A 24,096-nucleotide genomic window follows, 5' to 3' on the forward strand; every position below is an offset into this window, starting at 1 on the left:
CCTAAGTGAAAATTAATAAATGATGGAAATACCACAAGGGTAAATCTCCATTGCTGTACTAAGAGCACAGAGAAGCATGCCTCATTATTTTTTAAGCATTCAAAACCTACAACTTTTTTAGTAGTCAAACAATGTTACTGAAATAGAACAGAAGAGAATATTACCTTTCGAGTTCTGCAATTTTCTTGTCTTTATCATTCTTTTCATTTTCAACTTCCTTAAGGATTTCTAGAAGTCTGTCGACTTCAGCCTGAGCTTTGCCACACTCTTCCCTATAGTATGCTGCATCCCGCTCAAACTGTCTCAGTCTCTCTACAACTTCGGGGTTCATCCTTGCATCCTCCTCTGCTTCATGAGCCTTGCAATCAAGACAAAAGTTATGCATGAATGCAAGCCCAATACATATATATTGCAGAACTTGATAACTATTGCAAAAAAAAGCTGTTGGTCAAGTTTGTCAGTTGCCAGTGCATTGTAAATTAAGAAATGACCTGCTTCTTGCTAGTAGGCTACTGTGAATCGGCAGTAAGCTAATGCATAGAAATTGTATAGTTATATGATTACTAATAAATCATGGAGCTATGCAAATTGCATAAGGCATATCATTTGGAGAATAGGAAAATGTAGATATGTAAAATCCTTTCCTATGTTTATAACTATACTATGGAATATCTTTTGTAGTTTAGAAGTAAAATAAGTAATCTAATTGTTCATGTGCAAAATGAATTTATTTCATCCTCTTCACATCATCTCTAAAACAAAATAAGTATTCTAACTGTTCTTTTGTGTTTGGCAAAACACAAGTGTGGTTCAACTGACATCAATGGCCAACATTTCTTTCTTCAGTGTTAATAACAAACAACTCAGCGAGAATTTCAAAGGAAAAAAAAAAACAACAATTCTATCTGAACAAAATACTTTGATAAATGTGTTGTTAATGCATGCACTTACTAGCTAGTTGATAGTTTTGCACACAGAATACATTTAACACACTGAACACGACATTAACAGCACACTAAATACTTTGTAACTGGGATCCAAAAAATTCAAATGAACATGAAAGGCACCACAATGGATAGCCTACCCCTTGTTTCTCATTATTCCTAATTGGCATCTGAATGAGCAAGCAAGGGAAAAACAAGGGAAGCAAGTGATCAAACAAACTGTATTTTAAATGGACAATGCATGAAGACAGAGATAAAGCACTGCTTTCAAAACGTTAATATTCTTTGCAGTGATGCCTGAATAAACACACAAGTGCCACATACATTTAACAATAACAAGTGAAGTACTTTAGAACTTTGTAAGCTACCATTTAAAAGTTCAGATTTCACTTTCAAAATGTTTTAGAATTTTATATTCATAACATATCATTAAGCATGAGGATATGGCAAAAACATTCCACTGAATAAGTATCGATTATATTCATTCATGAGGTAATCTACAATACTCTGACAACCGCCATGAATGGACGACAGCTAATTATCATGTGACCACTTTGTCATTATGTATCACTATATTTCTTTAACAGCAATGATTCTTTATGTTTCAACATTTGCATATCTGTGCTTTCTTTTCATGTTAAGGTAGTATCGTTTCCAGGGGAGAGTGAAATGCCAAACCTGAGTAAAATGAAGCTCTCATTGGAAGATTTAGGACACTCACAATTCACTGAGGTAGGTATGTCTGATGTTCTCATCATTTTCAAAATTTTATTTCACAGTTTAACATTACAAAATAAAGTGTATTTTAATAAATGTTTACATTACAGCATAAATACCAAGCTCATGTTGGAAACCGGAGGAAAGCTCAGTTTCATGTGAAGTTGTTCAAAGAAAGTCTGCAGGTACTTTATTACATTTATTTTTATAATTGTAATATTTGCAAAGCCCATTGTTTTTGTAAAACTATTTCTGCAAACAGCAACTTCAAATAGTTAAAACACGTTGGATATATCTCATCTGTGACTTCATATACTTTATCTAATGAAGCAAGACAAGTTAAAATGATGAAAGAAACAAATCTAAAGCTTTTTTGAATGCTATGCTGGAGTGTATGTATGCCTGTTGAATGGTACAAATATTAGCTTCTTAGATATACAGACATGCATATATACAGACTGTATGACAAACAACTATGAAAAGAAAAATGCAATTAAAGGTTTGAAATAACTGAAAAGCCTTGACATTTCAATTATCACAGGTAGGCTCATGAGACAATGATACACAGACTTAACGATGTAATCAGTGAAGCAAACATGGATTACAAAACAGAGGTTAAAGACTCATAATATACACAAATACAGCTACAATGCAAAACAGGGCTGTAAGAAGCAGTAGTTTTGCAGGTTCTAGGTGTAATGTTTGCAAATATGACTTTTAATTATGCCAATTAAGATGTTTATCAAATGTGTAAATCAGATGAAGCTGAGACCATGTGATTGTATTAAGGGTTTATATTCTTTTTTAATGTTCGTCATAATAATTGTAGGACTATGCTATCATTAATTAAAATATTTTTGCCAATATTATACTTATATCAAATTCTATCACTATAGTTAGATATCCATACTTACACAGACATGTTATAAACCAGCTTATGATATTCACAATTCTGAGTGTCTTTATGCTCTGGTTTTGTTAAAGACCTGAAGTCTATGAGCCTAACTGTAATAAGTATGTTATGTACATGCATTGTGCTTTTGCAAAGACCTTGTAGACTTAAAGGCAGGGCCATAAACTGTAGGCTTATTTTTGCGGTACTAAACATACACTACTTTATCTTTGGAAATACAGGCCTTGAAGTCTACATAGTTCATTTATAGTTTAACAACAATTACAATATGTGACCACCAGGAATGCTGACAGAGCTGCACTGAGATATAATAAAGCAAGATGTCAGCTCAATGGCTCCTCATGCTTTCATATGTTACAAAGGGCACTTTAGGAAACCACTTACTGGGTTGTACATCTGATTGAACAACTGTTCAGCTTGCTACATTGCAAAGTTGGGAAGATTGAAGCACAGACAGGAAAAGAAGGAAAGATTCAGGAAAACAACATTAGCCTGACACATTTAGTGCAAAAGCGCAGAAGAGCTTGTCACAAAATAGTAGAAAATTTAATTTCTAAACATTCCATGGTGAAAATGAGAGGCACTAGGGATACATAACTGTTGATTTTGGCTGTTTAAAAAGAATAGCAACATTAAGAAATTTAAGATTTGTCTTACGTTCATTTTTTCAAGTTAAGTAACCCATGAAAAATAGAGAGCTGTCTGCTTTTGATGATGCATTAACTGTTAGGCTCAAACAATAAATCATTAAAGGTACAACTGTCAATGATACAATTAATCATGAAGGTTTCAACTTTGGTAGTAGTAAAAGATTAATTAAGTCATGCCATTACATTTATGACTTAATATATTAAAATATAAGCAGAGAGTTATTAAATTTGAAATACAACCTTCCAAGTTGACAGCTTAGCAATGTTATGTTAGATGTGATAATATGTTTACTGCTCAAAATGGATAATATTTCAGCAGTGAGTTAAGGTCAAGACACTGATGCTCTAATATAAACATGCCTATTGACAGTTCATAGCTTGCCTCAAAAAGTATTTTTGGGCTTTTAAAATCCTGTTAGCTTTTTCATAAACATCTTAGTGTAAGTTCCTTTTCCATCTTACTGTGTTTGCTCATTTCAATAAGAGTTGACATTAGTAGAATGGTAAAGGCATTTACAGCTCTCATAATGTCGATCATAAATTGCAGAATGGAACATAATGCATCATTAAATTTATTATGTTGTTTACTGCTGTAATTATACTGACATTATTTTATGAAATAGGATGGCATTAAGGACAATTACAACATAATCTTTTAGATGGCTAGCCGAGGCCTTCATTTGCATGGATGCAAACCTACAAACAAAGATCCTTTTCAATTTATAAAATAGCTTCTAATAAGCCTAAAGAGACCAAAGCAATCAAACTTAATTACAGAAAACCATATTTTGCCTGTGTTTTCAATTACTTAGAATGTATACTGTCCAACATATTTGCACTGATTATATTTAGCTCATGCAAAATATTAATAAGAAATTATAGAACTGCATTAGATTTGGCAAATTCATTTTTTCCTCACGTGGAACTAGTTCTGCTAAGTTCAAAAATTTCTAAAATGCAAAAATAAAACTAGAATGTTACAAGTTAATTGGTATTATTAAAACAACTATCAGTCCAGAAAAGAATGAGAAGCAGATGTAGTTTTACAAATCACAACTGAAAAGTGTAACATACACTGTCCTGATTAATAAATATTAATGGGTGGGGTATGATTTATGTAGGTCTACAAATGCTTGTGACTGCATACATGAAATTACACAATAATAGATATATATTTATTCTGAAGTGAAAGTAAGTAATTCAGTATTTCCTTATTACCAGAAACTGTTATTTTTGTTATTTTACATTTAATTTCAAAATCTGTAAGCCTCGGCAACAAGACATGCAAAATACTTTTAATCTGAAATGCCATGACTTTCATAAGTAACATATTTAATTATTTTGTTTTAAATGTCCGATTTGGCAAGTGAGAAAGAGTTGGTGAGATTCAGATGTATTCATTCCAAATAATGCCGAGATGAAATATTAAAGGTACATTGACTGCTGCAATCACAAGTGTTCAACATTCCTGAAAGATGCTTTCTTGTAAGTAGCTCATAAGGGCAGGAAGGGCACTTTTTTATCTGAAATGCTAAGTTTTCTGTATAATATATCACAAATCTTACATATCCATGGTAGTCTTTTACCACTGAAGAATATTATTCATTGTAATGTCTGCCACTGTAATATTTGCCATCAGCTTGGGTCATAGTTGAAATGACTCTAAAGACCAGCCTTTATTCCTACTTAATAAATACATACATAAACAAATACATAAACAAAATCATCTAATTTTCCTAAGAATCATTTTCCCCAAATCATAAAATATGGCTACTTTCACTGAATCTACTCAAAAGACAACCCTATGGAAAATTATATTTTATACAAGATGGGCTGGTAAGATAAAACTTTATTCCTGCTGAAATATTATCTTTATTTCTTAGTAGCATTAGTTTGCAAAAAACAAGTGTTAAAAATCAGAAAAGGTCCAGGAAGCATGAAGATATTTGTGTTAAAGCAGGCATGTCCCAGATCCAAAATAAAGAATGTTGTTAAGAGAAATCAGTGTTAAGTGCAAAGCAGTAACACCTCGTACAAACAATAAATGATCAGAAATGTGTACTAAAAGTAACCTTCCTTTGTTTTACAAGGAAGTAAGCAGTGATTGGTTCAGTCTGTCTTAAAACCAGCACAGACTAACAGAATTTCCATTAAACTGTCTCTACAGGTTGTATAAAGACTGAAAGTCCAAATTACGGATTATAATTCACCCACCCAAAAAGAGGGAGTATTCAAATATGCGCTTTAATACTGCATTTGCCACATTTTACTGAAAACATAGACTGGCAGTTTACAAGAGGATTCTTTTACACCTATCAGAAAGCATTTAACAGAGGATCATCACTCTTTGACAGCAAGGAGGGGCTGTGGTGGACAGAAATCCTATCATCACATTTTTGGAAATACAAGTCAAATAATGTCAAGAAGGAAGTAGTTGAGAGCTTAAACTAGATGCCTAATTTTCAAGAATTTCTTATACAAGCATTTATTTAAAAGGTCTGCTAGGAAGCTGTGAAATTCATGCTACAAGCAAGTATTAGATTTATTATGGCTTACATGCCTAATACTCAATGCTAAGCAGCATGATTTGTTGTCTGGTGTGCCTCTATTATGCACACATATTTCAGAATATGTGTTTCAGAGGTACCAGAACTAAGAAACAATAAATTATCTGTGGCTAGAGTAACTGATATCGGTCTGTATTAGAGTGATTACAGATACAGAGCCTGTTTTCTACTCAGTAGACTTGGGATGTAACCTTTTCTTTTCTTCTCTTCTCTTCCTGGTGCTCCCTTTGATATGTTTCTAGTGTCTTCCATAACAGAATTAAGAAGGCTGTTGACTTGTAATTCTACCACCTCCTTTTGACAGGGTAGGACAACTGGCAACACATGACAGGACACCTTGGGTATCTACAAAAACTGTGTTGTATAGCCACTGGGTAATTATATCTCCTGCCCTTTTGACCCAGACGATGGCAAACTTTGCTTGTTAGTGCAAGGTCAGTTGACCTCAACTGTGTCCAGAGTGGGAGAGCCGGGCTAGTCCTGGGAATGCTGCTACAGCTTCCCATATGGAAGACCACAGAACCCTTGTTTTTTGCCTTGTGACTGGCGTACATAGAAGAAGCCACTATCTGCACAGGAACTCATGTCTGAATGTTGCTCAAAGGTTTGCACATCTGGGATTGGTCACATTACAAATTATTCACACACTTTTGATTCCTAGAAAATGTACTGTATGGGATGAAGAATTTGACCCCAACAGCTGAGACATTCTGTCATTTTGTTTACTCTTGAGGAACTTTTCCTTCATCTTGGCTCCCAAACCAATGACTGATCAAAGGAGACAGAGGCAAAGGATTATTTGAAGCTCTCTGCAAATCCACACAGTCTGAGTCAAGTGTGCTGTTACATATGAATGCCTATGAAAGCACCTGTGGCTGATTGGCTGTATTATGAATATGCCACATGGACATCAACATGATATTCAATATCACTGATATCTGTGACTCAGTCTGAGAACATTAGTGGCAGGAAACCTTTTCAGAGTTTGTTATGTTTTTTACATAGGGACTTACTGAAAGAAGGTTTTGTGCATCAAGTAGCTAAGAGCCCTCATAGCAAATGTGTCTGACACAAAGGCAAACGTCCCCATGCAGTCCTTAGTTTCATAGTATCTGGTAAGCTGCATAAGGATCAAGGACTATTATAACACAGGCTCCAAGGTCACAGAGTGGACATTCAAACCAAACCAAACTTCTTGAATGATTCTACTGAATTATATTTTATTATATTTCCCTGCAATCTGGTCAATGTTCTCACAACATTGTGGGTGATAAACCCTGACCAAAAAGTGATTCTGCATTTTACTATTTGAAAGGTATAATTTGCCCCACAACATGTTTGCCCTGATTACAATAACTCAGTATTGAATAACCTTGGTGTATCTTCATCATGAATGCATGCCATTCTATGCATAGACCTTGAGCCTCTATTCAGCAGATAAACTGCTAGACTGTCATCTGAAGATTCCCTTTCTTTTGCTGTCACTACCATAATTGAGTCTGGAAGGGGCTCCTTTTTCCACAGAGTTGGTTTTGGGAGGTAGGAGGATAGGACGGGCGTATCTGGCTTTCTATAGGAAGAATCATATCAGGTTCTCATCATGCCTGGTTCATGTTCAGATCTATTATGCAGTCCACTTGGGGATATCTGCACAAGAAGTAGATGCGGGGGTCCAAAGAGACTCCTGCATGATCTCCTTGTCACAGGAGGTGGAGGTTTATAGGCTATGATCTTCTGTGTCTCATTATTTCTATTACTTCACAAAAGTTGGGGTCTTATAGAGGGGATTGTACAGAGCCCTCTCTACTACAAAATATGCATATGGAGTAAGGGACTCTGAAGTGGAGTCCAAGCACCAGCGTTTACATCTCTTCTTCACAGACACTCAGAATGGACTAGACTGAGTGATCTGAGGAAGATTCTCCAATACACTTGTTGCTGAAGTCAGCTCTACGAAAGAAACATGAGAAGTGAAAAGGAGTTGTCCTTCTCTGTATACAGAGGAGAATAAGAGGACACCCTTCTCACTTTGGTCCTTGAGCAAGGTCCCATAATCCTCTCCTAGCTGATATGGACTGAAGGCCTACAGATCAGCTTCAATGACCTCATTGAAAGAGCTGAGAAAAGAATGGAAATCCAAATACCTTGTCAAGTCCCTCTCAGATGAGACTCTATCAAGTCTCCACATCAGAGAGGAGTCCAAAACCACTCTGAATTTTAGGTGTGAGACCCATGAAGGAAAAGTTTGGGAGATGGAAGGTGGCGGTTGAACAATCTACACCGAGGGAACCTCAATCCTTAGAATTTTGGAGAGTAAGCTGGTTACTTGGCTTAGCCTCTTCCAATTTTTCCCCCATTCTTCTCACTTCCCTTTCTGACTTCTTTTCATTGAAAGGGAAATTCTCATTTCACATTTAATTTATTTATATGTTCCTGTAGCTAAACCCTTGGCAGATTTTGCAGTCTTGTTTCGAGACATCTCACTCCAGGCACACCTTACACAAATCATCATTTCCTTAGCATGGCCATGTTTTTCTGAAGCCCAAGGCCTTATCTTTTTCTACAACTACATCTGAAAGAACAAACTGTAAATATACAGCTAGCCTAGAACAACAAACAACAATAAGTAACATCTAATCTATTATGTCAGAAGGCATTAAATGTAGCAAAACAGAGAGAAAACAATTTCATCGCCATCAAGGTAGTCAGAAAAATGGAATCTGTACAGAAATCACACAACCACAAGAAAATGAAGAATAAATCTTACATTTTAAAGAAGGTAGGAACTAAATGCTGCATAATTATGGTACAGATTAGGTATAACTAGAAAACAATAACATACTCTAAAATCTATAATTACAATATGGTAGCACTGTTAACCTCTGTAGCATTGTTAACTTTTATAAGACAGAGAAATCAGAATAGAGTATAAAGCAAACTGATCTTTAAGACAGAGAAAACAAAACAGAGTTGAAGCAGACTGCAGACATCATTCTGAACAGTTTGATTGTTTCAGATCTGTGTCCAAATGCTAGAAAAGTGGTAAAGAGGTATAGAGTGAAGCTGGAAGTGGGGGTAAGGAGAGAAGCTCAAGCCTTGTGAGATAACACAATTGCCAGTTCAATGACACATGACATGGTCAGTCTTTCAGTCCTAAAGTGGACAGACTGGATAATGAAATTTTTTTTTTTCATGTCTGTTGTTCATTTACCTATAAAAACTGCATAGTAGGTTCAAAGGTTAGAACTAGGCTAACTGCCCTTGTGAGCCATTTCAAGCCTAGCCAATTAACCCATGTGAGAATCAAACCCTGCAGCTTGCGTCTGTAAGGTAAACACCTTAAGCATAATGCCATCCTCCCACCCTTGTCTGTTACTTATCTGTTTCAAATACTTACAAGATTGAAAGACACTAAGAGCACACACATGCACATGCATGAGGATGTGGCTCTAAATGAGCAATTCTCTCAGTGGGTCAATCCAGTGCTAATTCCCAGCTGGAAGGTTGGATGTGTGTGAAACTGTAAAACAAGGGATTGTGCTTCTGAAATGGCAAAGTATGTTTTGTAATGACTGCACTTCAGGGAAAGTGACTAATTGCTTGGCTTTTTATATGTTTGTGGTGGCAGCTTAGTAGAGTAGTAAACAAGATGGCAGCTCATTCGGACGTACTTATGTTAGATCTAAAAGCCGTAAGAGTGGAAGTGTTATTGTAGAATACTGGTTGAGATATATAATATATCAAATGGATTTCAGTTAAACATGAAGCCCAGCTGAAACAGACACAGGAAATGATACAGCAGCATCAGGTGAAAATCGAGCAACAACATAGCATGGTAGGGACACATTTCAAAGATAACGACTTGAGTTCATGTGCCTGTGTGTTCGAAAACAAGTTTGAAAACCTGAGGAAGAACTCCAGGTGGAAAAACTACAGATGCCTACACTTGCTGAGAGGGGAAAGGAGTGGATACCCTGGTTTTCATTAAAAGAGAACTTTGTGTTCTGTTAGATGATTCTGGTCCACCTGTAACTAACAGAACACATGGGACTGTGTCTAGAAATAAAAATTCTACCTTTCTCATTGATTACATTTAAATGTCTGGATTTCAGTGACAAAGGCTTGATTTTAAAAAAGGCCAGAAAACTATGCACAGGTTTTGGGGGGAGGGCAGTTTGGGGTGGAGATTTGATCCAATTATTTTGAAAGACAATATGAAGGTATAGTCCATGAAGCAATAGATGAGCACTGTGTGGATGTTCTGGGTCTTCCGGTTCAGATTTTTTTTGGAAAAGGGAGATGCTAAAATTATAATTAAATGGTATGTAAATAATCTGAGGAAGAGAAGAATGGTTTTAATTTGCTACTATCTCTCTGTTTGATAGGTAGATTTAATATCTACAGACCCAGTATAAGCAAGAAGCACCTATAGATTGTGACCTGCAATGTAATTTAAAGTAGTTAAAAATGAGGCATAAAGCATTGCTGTTTCAAAATATTCATGACAAAAAGGGAGAAGTGCAAGCTTTTTTGTCTCAGATAAGAGGTTGGCATCTCAACACCAAGAACATATACTGAAGGAGTAACAAAGCTAGCAGTGCTGTCAGTGATAGCCTAGGCAAGTTAGTCACACAGGCACAACAAATATGCCAAATCCTGACATCAGAATATTACAGACTGTTTAATCATACAGCTAAAGGGTACTGTAGTTTCAAAAAATCGCTTTTGTCATCTCTATGGTTACTCAGTTTCACCAAATCCCAAACACAAGACTTTTGACATCAGTCATGTTAAGGAAAGTCCTCTTGGTCATTTGCATTCTGGCAGACCAGGCTTAAAGAACTCACTCCAGATATGTATAAGATCTGACTTAGCTCCACTGCTGTTACAAATAAGTCAGGCTACAAAAGAGCAGGGTGGGTCCTCAGACAATTTAAATAGAGGCAATAGGATATATTAGAGGGATATGTATTTGTCTCAGAGAATACCCTTTTCTAGAACAGGATTTCCATGTACATGAAACAGAGTTCTTCCCTAACCCAGTTCAACTGTTACATGGATCAGTGAATGAGGAATTTGAAATCTGCCCCTAGTCTGGCACCTATATTTCAATGAGACATTTTCCACCTGTAAATGCTTAACCAACCTTGACCAACCCTACATATATCCCTTAAAATAACTCTAGGCTTTTCATACTTGTCCGATACATTTGGGAAGCATGGCTAGATGTAAAAAGGCACCTTGGGGGTCATTATCCTAGTAATCACCTATGAACCTTTAACCACTGCTGCTTATTTTGGTAGCCTTCTCATCACTGAAGGTACTGGCAAACAAAATTCTTCCATATAGAATACAGATACCCAGTCCAGCAAATTTGGTATACACGTGGTTTTCAAACTATTGTATTATATGAGTCACATGTATATTTGGTTGTACAGGGGATGGTTGTATTTCATCAGGCCATGCTGTATGCAAGTTTTAGTATGAACAAAACTAATACAAAAGTCCTTCTTTGTCTGGAGACAGCTTATTGATGGTTTATGAGACAGGGTGACTCTCATTTTGAGGTGGTTAGAGAACACATTTACCTGGGCATTGAAGCAGAGTTACAGGGTGTTTTTCCATGGGGGTTGTGTACCCCAAACTTTGCTAACTTGGTTATGTGGGAATGGGAACACTGTTTATTTTAACTCCTTACCTCTAAGTGATGCCTCCAGGTGCATCTACAGTTAACTCCTACTGATGCCTGTAGGAGTCAAATATTGCTTGTTCATATTTGCATCCATAATTCTAAAACCATGCTATGTACAATGTTTTAAAAGATTACACAGTGGCAAGCTCAACTGTATTAATATTTGATCTCTGACTAGTGCAGGTAAATAGATATTAATCGTTGTTTTTATGAGATTCATTTACATAGATATAACTTTTGCATTTTTCTAAATATCTCAACAACCAAGTAACACAGACAGAACTCCTTAGACTTATATGAAAGCTCTCAGCTAGATGAATAAAGTGCTGCTCACAGTATGTGTATAACTTGAGCAGTTGCTGAGATGTTGTAAGTTGTTCACAAAATATTACAAATGTAATAGTTACTGTGTTAACTCTGACTTATAAAATTTGGTTTAAAACCTAGAATCTAAAGAATACAGCCACTGTAAAAACAGTTTGTGCTGAAGAGTTTGTCATTGATATTTCTTTTGTAAACCATATGGTTCCAGAGATATGAAAATGTGTTTGAAATGTGAGGAGGTAATGTGATTCTGTGACAAGGCTTAGGTTCTGCCCATTGGAAGTTACAGTGCAAACTTCCTGAGCGCTATTGGAGTGAATGAGTTACATGTGAATTCTGTCAATAAGTGGATACTACATGATCAATATTTGGATGGCATTTGTATTTTATGAGACTGTTTAACACTAGTTATGATGTCTTTTGTGGATTACATTAAGGGTAGTATCCAGTTTTTAACCTTCACCCATCAGGTAACTACTGACAGAATCAACTAATCAGATGTAACAATTTACAAAAGTGATAGGAAATCTGAGTCTAATATTTTCAGGAAACACACTTTTTTCAATGTGTATTAACATTTCCAAAGTAATCATCCTTTAGGCCAAAAATATTTAATTGAAGGTCAGTTTATAATCATTTCACTGATGGTATCCAACAATGAAGCTTTCCACCTAAAATGTAAAAAAAAAAAAAAAAAACAGTGAGTATGTTTCTGATAAGAAGTTATCCTGATCAACTGGAGAGTGATATTAAAAATGAAGTTGAGTTGAACAGGAACACTAGGTTTAAACCTTTACTTGGAAAAAGGTCTTGAGAGAAACCACAATGGCCAATTTAAAAATAACACCAACTTCAAGATGAGTTTTATTTTAAAATATCACCCATTATCTGAAAGGGTTAAAATATAGTTGCTAAGAACTGTTTTTTTTGTGGGTGAGAAACCTATCTTTATTTTTAAAAGAGGTGATAATACTAAGAATATCCTCAAATGTGTAAAATTATTGGACACTTAAGCAAGGCAATGCAAAGGCACTACTAAATGTGATCATTGTTCCTTTAGTTTAGAGGGAAGTGTTATTAGGATCAAAGGACACCAAAGAACCATTAATTTATCTAATGACTGTAATAGTATGCCCAAGGGTGTTATATGCATTGCCATTTTTTCTACATGTGCTTACACTGAAGTGAGTGTGGAGGATTTATTAGGCTATACATCTGCATGACAGTTGAGTTTAAGTATATGTAGACCTATGAGGTGATGCAAGCAAGGATTGTGAGAGGTATTTTGATAAGTAACAGGGTTAGCATTTTAAATTAGAGGTAGTTACTGCTAGATAGACAATTATAGTGTAGGGGAGGGGTAGAGGAATATATGTTACTAAGAATAGGAATGTACAAGGGTAAAATGTAATATATTGGTAATATATTGGTAGGAGTTAGCTACACAGTGATACAACAGATTCTACTTTAAGGGAATTCAGATGGTTAAAGAGGTGTAATTTACATTGGAGATTAGATAGGTTGTAGAGTATGTTGGTAGGAGTTAGTCTGATTTAAATTTAAATGGACTGGGGTGGGAATTAGGGGTAGGGTAGGGAAGCAGTGTGAGCCAGAGCAAATGGAGGGCAAATGGAGCAGGTTACACTGACAAGAAAGACATGCAATGCTTCTAAAACAATCTGAAGAAATGTGGTTAAAACTGGGTAAGTGGAGGTGCTACCTTAACAAATGATGCATTATCCCACAGTCTAGTTATCTGAAAAAGAGTTTGGAGAGCAACAAGCTGAAGTGGTGTATTTTACTGTGGCAAAAGTCAGTATATTTTAACTACGTAAGGTAGCAATTTAGGGATTGCTGCAAATATTACAGCTTGGGTACAATAAAGATTAACCAATTAATTAGTTGAGTGTTTTCTATACAACTTTATAGCTACTGAGCCTTAACAATTGCATTACTTATTACTTGATCAAATAAAAATTATTAACATGCCTGTTGTTGGTTGGTTTTCAACATTTTATTGTACTTTCACTGGAGAAGGATGTTTTCTCTGGATGCTTAACTATCTACTTACTTTTATCTCCTACTTATAGGTGCATAAAGAAATAAAATTATCTTAGAACAATCAGCATTTTATAAATATGTATTGCCCCACTTAGTGTGCAACCTTTGCAACTTCTAATTTCTTTCCAGGGACTAAGTTATTTGCCTATGAAAAATATTCATAATTCATCCTAACCCTATCTTCTCATCTGTCATATGTCTTAATCCATAAGTACTTGATTTCCTTGATTCCTAAGCCTATTTAGCCATAAATACAATTATATGCAATCATTATGAAAGAGTGTGAAAGAATTTCAGTTACCTGTCATAATTATAATGAGTAATAAATGTTATACCTTCAGATCCAAAAGCTCTATGGTCAGGAGAACAGACTGAACAATAATGGACACCCCTGTCTGTGCCTCTTTCTAACGTTACTTCATCTGTAGTATACGCATTAATTATGAAACATACTGCAACTGCATTGTATAAATGTTTTGAAGCAACTCTTAATGTTCACGCCTACTGCCAACCTCCTCTTATATTTGAAAAACAAAATAACAAACAACAGTATCAAAAACTTTACTGGTATAAAAAGACTGTCCTTGTGTTTTTAGAAACATCATCCTCGGATTCCTCCAAAAATTTCCACACCAAACCACCAACATCCCTACACCATCAAGCCAAGGAGTAAAACCCTCTTCCCCTTTTCTTCCAATTTGAGAATAAATTTAATAAACATGTTGAGTTGTTGAGGCAGGCTCACTGTTAGAATTGTTGTATTCACACTTATGAGTGAAATAGGTTGGTGTCTCCCTGGAGCACCTCTATTTTGACCTCCTGAAGAAATAAGCATTGCATGGGCTTTGGTAAAAGAAATCAGGTAACAGTACTGTGAGAATGGAAATGCTATATGCTTCACACAAATATTTAGGGTGTATGATCACATATTCACATACAAATCCACTCACAGCCTCACACAGACTGTTCTCTCTCTTTTCACTGTTTATACTACCTCCTGCACCTCATTTACTGTCAAATTTCCACCTAACCATTCATTTTCATTCTTTTTTACATTATTTCTATGTTATAACCTCTCAATTTCTCTTTGCTCCACATTATCTGACTTGTTCCCTCTGTTTGACTCATATGTCGTCTTATTGCACTATTTCATAGCTCTTTTAATTTCATCCCTGTGTTCTGTCACACTATTAGCTTTTTGGGTTTCATCTATAGATAACTTTCTCTTCTTTCTATTAGCTTCCACAGCAAGTATGTGCCAATTCCATCTCAATGGACCCAGCAGAATTGTAATATTTAGAGACTGATTTGATTGAAGAGGTGCTGAAGACTACTCTGTGTTAGTCTAACTATAAGTACCTGCTCCCGTATGGAAGTGTATGTATGTGTTTCTTCTTTTTTCTCCCAACTTTCTGTCAGTCATCATCTCCCTCCTGTTTAACTGTCTCATTTATTCTCCTTTACCAGGGTGATGGCTAACTTGGACATGCATCATTTTGACAAACATCAGGGGTGGTTTTAGATTTTTTATACCCTGCCCTAGCCACTGCATGAACTTGGATAAGCACCAAAGAAAGTGCACACATCCCTGCCCAACCTGAAGAGGCAACCAGGACATGCCCCATCATTTCTAAAACTCACTTCCTAGTTCTTTTAGTATCAGACCCACTAAGTAAACAGGCCAACTGGTCCCAGTCATATCACCATCTTCTGTACCAGAGAGCTCCTAGATTCTTGGCAGTCATCATATCTCCAGTGAAATATAAATCTTAAGAATACAGTCAGATAATTGTTGGTGCTATGGAGAAGTGAGAGCAAATTATGGTCAGATGGTCTGGTCTTGTCATTAAATTCAAGAACTCACAGACAAAATAAGAAGGTCCATTTACATATTGCTTCCACAGGCCAGTGAATAATGTTTTGGTTATATGGCCTGGCACCCCCAAAATATCATATTCCACTAATTTCACTAACAGGATATACATATACAGTGCAATGAAAAAGTATTTTCCCCCTTCCTGATTTCTTATTTCTTTGCATGATTATCACACTTAAATGTTTCAGATCATCAAACAAATTTAAATATTAGACAAAGATAACCCAAGTAAACACAAAATGCAGTTTTTAAGTGATGATTTTATTTATTAAGGAAAAAAACTATCCAACCCTACATGGCCCTATGTGAAAATGTAATTGCCCCTTAGTTAAATCATGAAGTAACTGTGGTTAATCATATTTTTGGGAAAGCTGAGTTTAATTTCACTAGCCACACCCAGGCCTGATTACTGCGAGACCTGTTGAATCAAGAGATCACTTAAATAGAACCTGTTAGACAAAGTGAAGCAGGCCAAAACATCACAAAAAGGAAGACATCATGCCGTGATCTAAAGAAATTCCAGAACAGATGAGAAACAAAGTAATTGACATCGATCAGTCTGCAAAAGTTTACAAAGCCATTTCTAAAGCTTTGGGACTCCAGCGAAACACAATGAGAGCCATTACCCACAAATAGAGAAAACATGGAACAGTGGTGAAACTTCCCATGAGTGGCCGGCCTACAAAAAATTATCCCAAGTGTGCAGCAGCGACTCATCCAAGAGGTCATAAAAGAACCTAGAACAACATCTAGAGAACTGCAGGCCTCACTTGCCTGAGTTAAGGTCAGTGTTCATGACTCAACCATAAGAAAGAGACTGGGCAAAAATGGCATGCATGGCAGAGTTCCAAGGCGAAAACTGCTGTCGACCAAAACAATCATAAAGGCTCATCTCACATTTGCCAAAAGAAATCTTGATGATCCACAAGACTTTTGGGAAATATTCTGTGGACTGACGAAACAAAAGTTGAACTTTTTGGCAGGTATGCATCCCGTTATATCTGGCGTAAAAGTAACACATCATTGCAGAAAAAGAAAATAGGTTCATAGGTTCATAGGTATGTACTAGGCTAATGGGCCTGGAGCCTATATAAGCCTAGCCCAAGAAGATTCCCTGGCATCATCCCATCCAAAGTGAGTTCCGAGTGCCCCTGTCAAGCAAGGCCACTGAAGTGATCCCTGGGGTGAACTTCCTATTGCCCACCCACTCATCAAGATTTCTCTTAAAGAGGGCCAGTGAAGTGCTCTGCTTGACTTGAATGGGACATTTGTTCCAGAGTATGGGAAGTTTCTGGGTTAGGAACCTGTCCCTCCAGCATGTTCTGTTTATTGTGGTAATGTGGTTAAGGTCCCTGGAGCATGTGGCATGGAGAGATTGGGATTTCTTTAGGTGTAGTATATCTAGCAGCTCTGGGTCAGAGATGGCTTTGTAGGTCAAGCAGAGATCGCCTCTAAGTAGGCGATAAGAGAAGAGTATAGCTGGAGTTTTTTTAATCTGTCCATATAGGGCATGTGTCTAAGGCCTAAGATCTGCTTAGTGAGGTAATTTTGTGGCCTTTCCAGTTGTTGTAGGTGTCTAGTGAGGTACATACCAAATAGGGCATTGTATTCTATAACAGGTCTAATCAGGGATGAGTAGAGAGGCATTATGACTTCTTTCTTCCTGGATGAGAAACCTTTTGTAATGAGATGTGCCACATAGAAGGACTTTCTCACTACAGTGGCAACGTGGTTAAAAAAACGGAGAGGTTGCCGACAACCTGTGTCCCCAGGTCTCTTATCACACCTTCAGTGTTTAGTGGACTATCACCTATGCAGTAGTTCATGGGCACCGAATTTTTCCCAAAGGGAATGACAATGCACTTTTTGGCATTGAGCTTAAGGCCATGTTTCTGGCACCAGTCATTGGTGTCAGTGAGGCCTTTTTGAAGAATGTCTACATGAGTTGGCGAATCAATAATGGCTCCCAGTTTGCAATCATCTGCGAACTTGGCCAGCCAGAGTCCCTTTGTGTTGGTTTGAACTTCAGAGACGTAGATGCCAAACAGGAGAGGACCTAGGACTGATCCCTGTGAGACACCACTGGTAACTGGTCGGTAGTCAGATTTGGAGTCCACTACTTTCACACTGTTGGTTCTAACAGTGAGCCAGTTTGCAACCCATCTTATTACATAGGGGGTTTATGCCTGGTTTAGTGAGTCTATCTATGATTCCTGAGTGAGAGATGGTATTGAACGCCGTGGCAAGATCTAGATTGGCTGTGTGAACTACCTTGCATTCATCCACAGCTCTGATGACAGACTCGAAAAAGTCTATTAGGTTGAACAGGCATGATTTACCTTTCACAAAACCATACTGCATGGGGTCCAGAGTTTGGAGATTATCTATGTCCTTATTTATAAGGTCCACGATGATGTGCTCCATAGCCTTACATATCAGACTCGTCAGGCTAATGGGACAGTAGTTCCCAGGGTTTGTAGTTGCTCCCTCTTTGTGTAGTGCGATGACCATAGCAGTGTGCCATTTGGTTGGAACAAAGCCTGAAATGAGGCTGTGATTGAACAGGGTACTCGGGTGTGGTGCCAGTTCACTTTGTAATTCATGTAGAACACAGCCAGGGATATTATTATGTCCCATGGAAGCTCCATTCTTGGCTTTGGATAGTGCTTTTTTACCTGTGTAGCCATGATAATATGGACTTGGCATTCCTCAGGTATTGGGATAGGCCCTTTAGGGGGTGAAAAGTTCGCACTGAACCTGTCAGTCAATATGTTGGCAATATCAGTTGGTTCTGTATATGTATTGCCATTGTGCTGTAACTCACAGCAGATTTGAGTATTGCCATGTAGATTCTTGACATAACTATAGAATGCCTTGTGGTTGGCTTTAGAATCTGCTGCAATTTTGTTTTCATAGCTAGCTTTAGAGGAATTGATGATGGATCTCAGTTTTTTGCTGAAGCTAACAAATGAGTTTTTCCAGTCTTGGGATTTCACTCTTTTCTGCAACAGTTTTTTTTCCTTCTGCTGTAGAGTTTGTTTATGGTGGGGGACCACCAGATTGGCTTCCTTTTTTTGGAGGAGAGCGTCTTGGTTCTGTTTGGTATGGCCCATTCCATGCACTTGTGTATGTGCTCATACAGTGCACTGGTGTATGATTCAGCAGTCATGCACCTATTTTCCATTTGCATGGGTGTCGTGAAGTTAGCCACCTCTGTTTTCAGAAGCTCAAAATTGGCTTTGGAGACGTTTTTTATGGTGGTTTCCTTTAAGGAAGGTGAGGGTAGGATGTGGATATCCATGGTGATTAGCTTGTGGTCAGATCTGACCAGGGAGGAGTTGATTACTGGTGTAGAGCAACAGTCACCCATGTTAGTAATGACCAGGTCAAGGATGTTTCTACCCCATGGTGGGGGTAAGAATGAGTTGATCCAGGGCATTGAAATTAATGAATTCCAGAAAACATTGAGCAAGTGTGTTGGTATATGAGTAATTTTCACAGTTAATGGAGGGGTAGTTAAAGTCTCCCAATATAAGGGTATTGGGTTGTACCCTAATATTTCCCAGTGTGTTTAGGAATGTGGAGTGGGAGTCTTGGGACATGGTGGGGATCTATAGCAGGCTACAACCTGGATTGCAGTTTTATCCAGTGTTAGTTATACCTAAAGTATCTCTGATGCATTATGTTGGGCTACTAGTCTGGAGGTGTACATATCCTTTATGAATATGGAGACACCTCCTCCTTTAGTGCTTCGGTCCAGGTTTAATGGTCCAAAGGTGTGGTTTGAATTATAGCCTGGTAGTGCTGGGGTGCTCTCCAGAGCCTTGAACCAGGTCTCGGTCACTGCACAGATGTCGATGTTCTCCATTTTAAGGAGTGCTTCAGGTGAGTGTATTTTAAGATTTAGACTTCTAGCGTTGAGTAGCATAACCCTCAGATTTCATTTGCTTGTAGCTGTTATGGTGGTAATTTTGTCTTTAGGACATTGCCTAAAAAGGCACTATAGGGGTGGCAAGAGCCTTGGTCAGTATCTGGAATCCCTGAGATGACAGGTGCAGGCCATCTATGGGGAAGCATCAAGGTCTGTTGATCATGTCATCCCAGGCAGATAGATACTGGATCCCCTTAGAATGACACCAGAAACTTAGCCAATTGTTGAAGTCAGTCATTTTCTGCTTGTACTGTGGTATCGTTCTGGGTGATGGTAGGATGCTACTCAGAGCTAGTGTCATACCTGCCTGGGCTACAAGCAGCGACGCCGGAAGCTGTTGAAGACTGGGGGGGGGGTGGAGGGTGAGAGGGACATTTAGTGATCTAAAAAGGACAATTTTATAACTATTTACTACCACAACATAGGTTCACTTGGAGGACTTTTTAAGCTTAGCCACTTCCCTTTTGGTGCTTGATTCTTGAATTAACTTTTGCTGATTGGTCTTACCTATCCCATGGCTGATAATTGTATATTAGCCCTAGTGAGAATAAATGTGATCATTCCATAGATAATTTGAGGGGACCCATATAAGGGATGCAGCATTTAGGAACTGTCTCTATCCATTAGTGGCATGAGGGGCAATCCTGGAGTACATTTTCTATTGCCCATTCTTAAATCCAAGTTGGATTTGAATATGGACGGATGAGCTTTGCTTTATTTTTATGGATAGTTTGTTCTGGAACAGTTGTACCCTCTGTGGTATATATCCATCTCTCCACAACACTCAGGCCTATGAAAAATAGGTACAAATCTGTACGCTGATTAATGTAAAATTTGCATACATAATTACACAACCCCACCCACTCTGATGGACTTGTGGGATACCAACTTTCAAACGCAAACTGAAGAACAGAACCAAAATATAGCACCAGAGTCCCCCTGCAGCCATTCTACTGTCCCATTACCTGGCTCTTTCACCCCATTTACCATAAACACTAATGTGTGCATACTGCTTTACTTCTACAATGATTATATGGATTTTATTTTTTTTACATTTTATAGCACAATGCACAAATACTAACAGATATCTGCTAAACAAAGCAACACTGCCTCACAATGAAAATAGACTTGGCATTAAAACTTCTCTGCCCTTGAAACTCACATTAATTGAAACAGCATTAAAACCCACACCACATCCAAAGAAAATGCATTTGACCAGTGGTGGATAACGATTACCTTTGGGTTGTTTTCAAATCAGAGGCCCCTTGCGCACAAAACAAGAAACATACGTGTTCTTTGATACACCTTCCTGACTTTATTAAATTATATTCCTTGTATAATACAGCACACTTGTTAGACTTAAGTTAGAGCGCATTTTAAATTTATTGTTTGAACATTTTTCCAGTATGCAATGAAGCAAAATGCATGCACAAGTAATGACAAAACTGACCTATTCAGAACAGTCTACTTCTATGCACAATATATATGTTATATATATATATATAAATACAAATACAGAATCACAGTAGTGCAAGCCATAGGCATGTTGCACAGCTTCTTGCACTTATTTTCAATTGTGGGGGGCAAAAGGCCAAACACCAGGGACACATTTTAAACATTGCTTGTATAATTTTGGAAAGTTGCTTGCATAAAATGTTGTGTTACCACTCGACATTTTACATACAAGCCTTGAACCTAGAACCCTGTGCACTACAGTCAGAGCAACATACCACTAAGCTAAATCTGCAGTTTCCTGAAAGACAGGAAGACAAACTTAAATGGCTATCATTTAGTGAATTCAGTTCTCACTTATCACCATGACTCTCAACCTCTTAGCACAAAAATACAGAACAAAGCCAAAAATGGGGGAATACAGCCCCAAAATAGGGACACATTTCAAATACTGATTTAATAAACTTAGAAAATTGCTAGCATAAAATGTTTTGTTTTACTGCTCCTGAAAACCAGAGATTTAATGAGGAACAGAACAAAATTGTGAGGCATAAATTCACAAGTGATGGTGGCTAGGGACTTTAGGCTCTTTTTACCTGTACCCAAGGTACAGAGATTGAGCCTGTGTACCTCTAGCCACCACACACACATGCATTCTGACTCTAAGATGTCCACAGCCAATGAAATGTGGACATGGCAATATGTTGACTGATCACTGATCACTCAGCAAAACAGATGTCATTCACACTGTTTGTGACTCCAAATTTGTACTATTTTAACTTACTCTCATTAGAAGGTATTCAAGACTCTTAGTTTTCTGTCTGATTTGATCAAAAATTGCAACTTTTGTCAGTAAGCTTCTAGTTATTTTCTATTTCTTTGAAGGAAATGTACATAATTTCTCGTTGGAATCTGCAGTTATCATTTACCTCATCTGCACAAACTGAAAATTGATTACTAACTCCCTGGCCTACACTCAGTTGCTCCTTTATATTATTCTTAAGTGTTTTTTTTTTGGGGTGGGGTTACCTAAACATGACATTGGGCATTAAAGGTATGTGTTGGTTTTTAAAAATGCAGCTCTAAAAGAATGCACATGCTAATTTTGGCAACTGCATCACATCACAGAGTCACATGAAATATAGATGCCTTCTCAGAGGAAGGAACTTTCTTAAAGTAAGAGATTTTCCTCCCTAAAGGATAGTTAGAAATACAGGTGTGTGTGTGTGTGTGTGTGTGTGTGTGTGTGTGTGTGTGTGTGTGTGTGTGTGTGTGTGTGTATGTGTGTGTGTGTGTGTATAGATATAGATACACACATGTGTATGTGCGTAATCTATAACAGTAAATGCTTAAAAGAATGAACATTTTTTTCTTTGATTACACTTAGCAGGAGGTGTGGGGGAACTACTGCATAAAATAGTGTGTTTTTTCCAGTTTCTTTTTTTAGAACTAAAAAGATTGATCTTTTTTGTTCGCCATTTCCATGAATCATACATATGTATTACTGACCACTTTCAAGCTCAGTGTGGGTAAAATACAAAACATCCCACAAACAAAAAAGGCACAAATATAAGCAGAGTTAACAGAGTGCACAAAAACTTGTCCCCCCTCTTCCTCCAACACATCATATGACGACATAGGAATTACAGTTAACATAACCTTAGGTTATGTTACCTTGATAATCTCAGGCTGTTGATAAGTGGAGCTAGCACATGAATCTCAAAGGAGCACAGTTTTCCTGAGGGCTAAAATATATAGGAGAAATGAATGAGAACGTTATTCTAGATGTGGTAGGTTATTATTAGGACATAATAAAAACTACCTGGAAGACAAGACTTGAACTGATCAGGATAAAGCAATATTTATGTGGTCTATGTTGCTTTAGTTTGAATTTGAAACTGTCTGAAGACCCTAAGAATGCAGGCAGTCTATATTTTTAATGCTGACTTTGGTACAAATTCTAAGGTACATTCCCTGGTAATCCTCGTGCTTCAGGGTTTAGAGTACAGACATTATTTAATGTCTTTCCTTCCTGAAAAGAGAGAATCCAGAGCAGCTGACCATCTGAAAAAAAGAGGACCTACACTGCTTCCTCTACTTTTTCATTAAACAAAAATGAACAGCAAATATGTCTGCAATAGTAAAATCATGCCCCTTTATAATGCTTCTTATCTTGATCCATAATCCTGTGAGTGAGTAGACTAACACACTAAACTCGCGCAAGAATTTGAACTGCCAACGTTTGATAACCATTCTGACAACCACCAAAATAAGTCAAACTACAGAGCTGCAACACACACACACACACACACACACACACACACACACACACACACACACACACACACACACACACACACACACACACACACACACACACATGCACAAAAACACTCTCTCTCTCTAATAATGCTGAAGACAGTACCTTAGCTCTGCATTAAGAAGTCCTTCTGCCCGAACGGCAGTTTGTAAAGGAATCCTCAGCTCTGCAGTTAAATAATCTGTGGCTGAATAAACTGCCTGAACGGCATAGTGCATAACAGTAAAAGATTAATCCTGTACCTATTCAAACAGGTGCGTGGTCATTGTGCACATGATGAGTTGGGACGGTTGAGAGGTCGCAAGTGCTGCAAAAGTTGGGGGGGGGTTCCGGTGCCCATGGCTACAAGATCAGAGAGCTCCTCTATGTCTCTTTTCATGTAGTCCAGGGAGGTACACCTCAGGTCATTCACACCAACATGGACATTGAGAGAGTCATATTTGTACCTGTTGTGGAGTGACCTAAGTGCGTGCATTATGTGGCGGATCCTGGGACCCAATAGGCAGCTGACCATAACTTTCTTCTTATTCAACCTAGTGAGTGGGACATCAGTGTGCCTTACTATTGAGTCACCTATGACTAGTGTATTGGGTAAGTTGTTTTGCATTATGGGCTTTGGTTGAGTGGCACACTGTTCATGTGAACTATG

General features: G+C 37.5%; 1 protein-coding gene across 1 annotated transcript in view; it reads right to left on the minus strand.

The window, feature by feature from the left end:
- The window catches only part of ERC2 (ELKS/RAB6-interacting/CAST family member 2), a 6,021,505-nt gene that overhangs the window by 2,789,360 nt on the left and 3,208,049 nt on the right, over window positions 1-24,096 (minus strand). Inside the window, exon 11 of the mRNA XM_044078585.1 lies at window positions 165-358. Within this exon, the coding sequence (XP_043934520.1) occupies window positions 165-358 (194 nt within the window). The remainder of the gene's footprint in view (window positions 1-164; window positions 359-24,096) is intronic.

This window comes from Protopterus annectens, chromosome 7.part1 (assembly GCF_019279795.1).
Source record: "Protopterus annectens isolate FY-2018-M chromosome 7.part1, PAN1.0, whole genome shotgun sequence".
Lineage (NCBI taxonomy): Eukaryota > Metazoa > Chordata > Ceratodontiformes > Protopteridae > Protopterus > Protopterus annectens.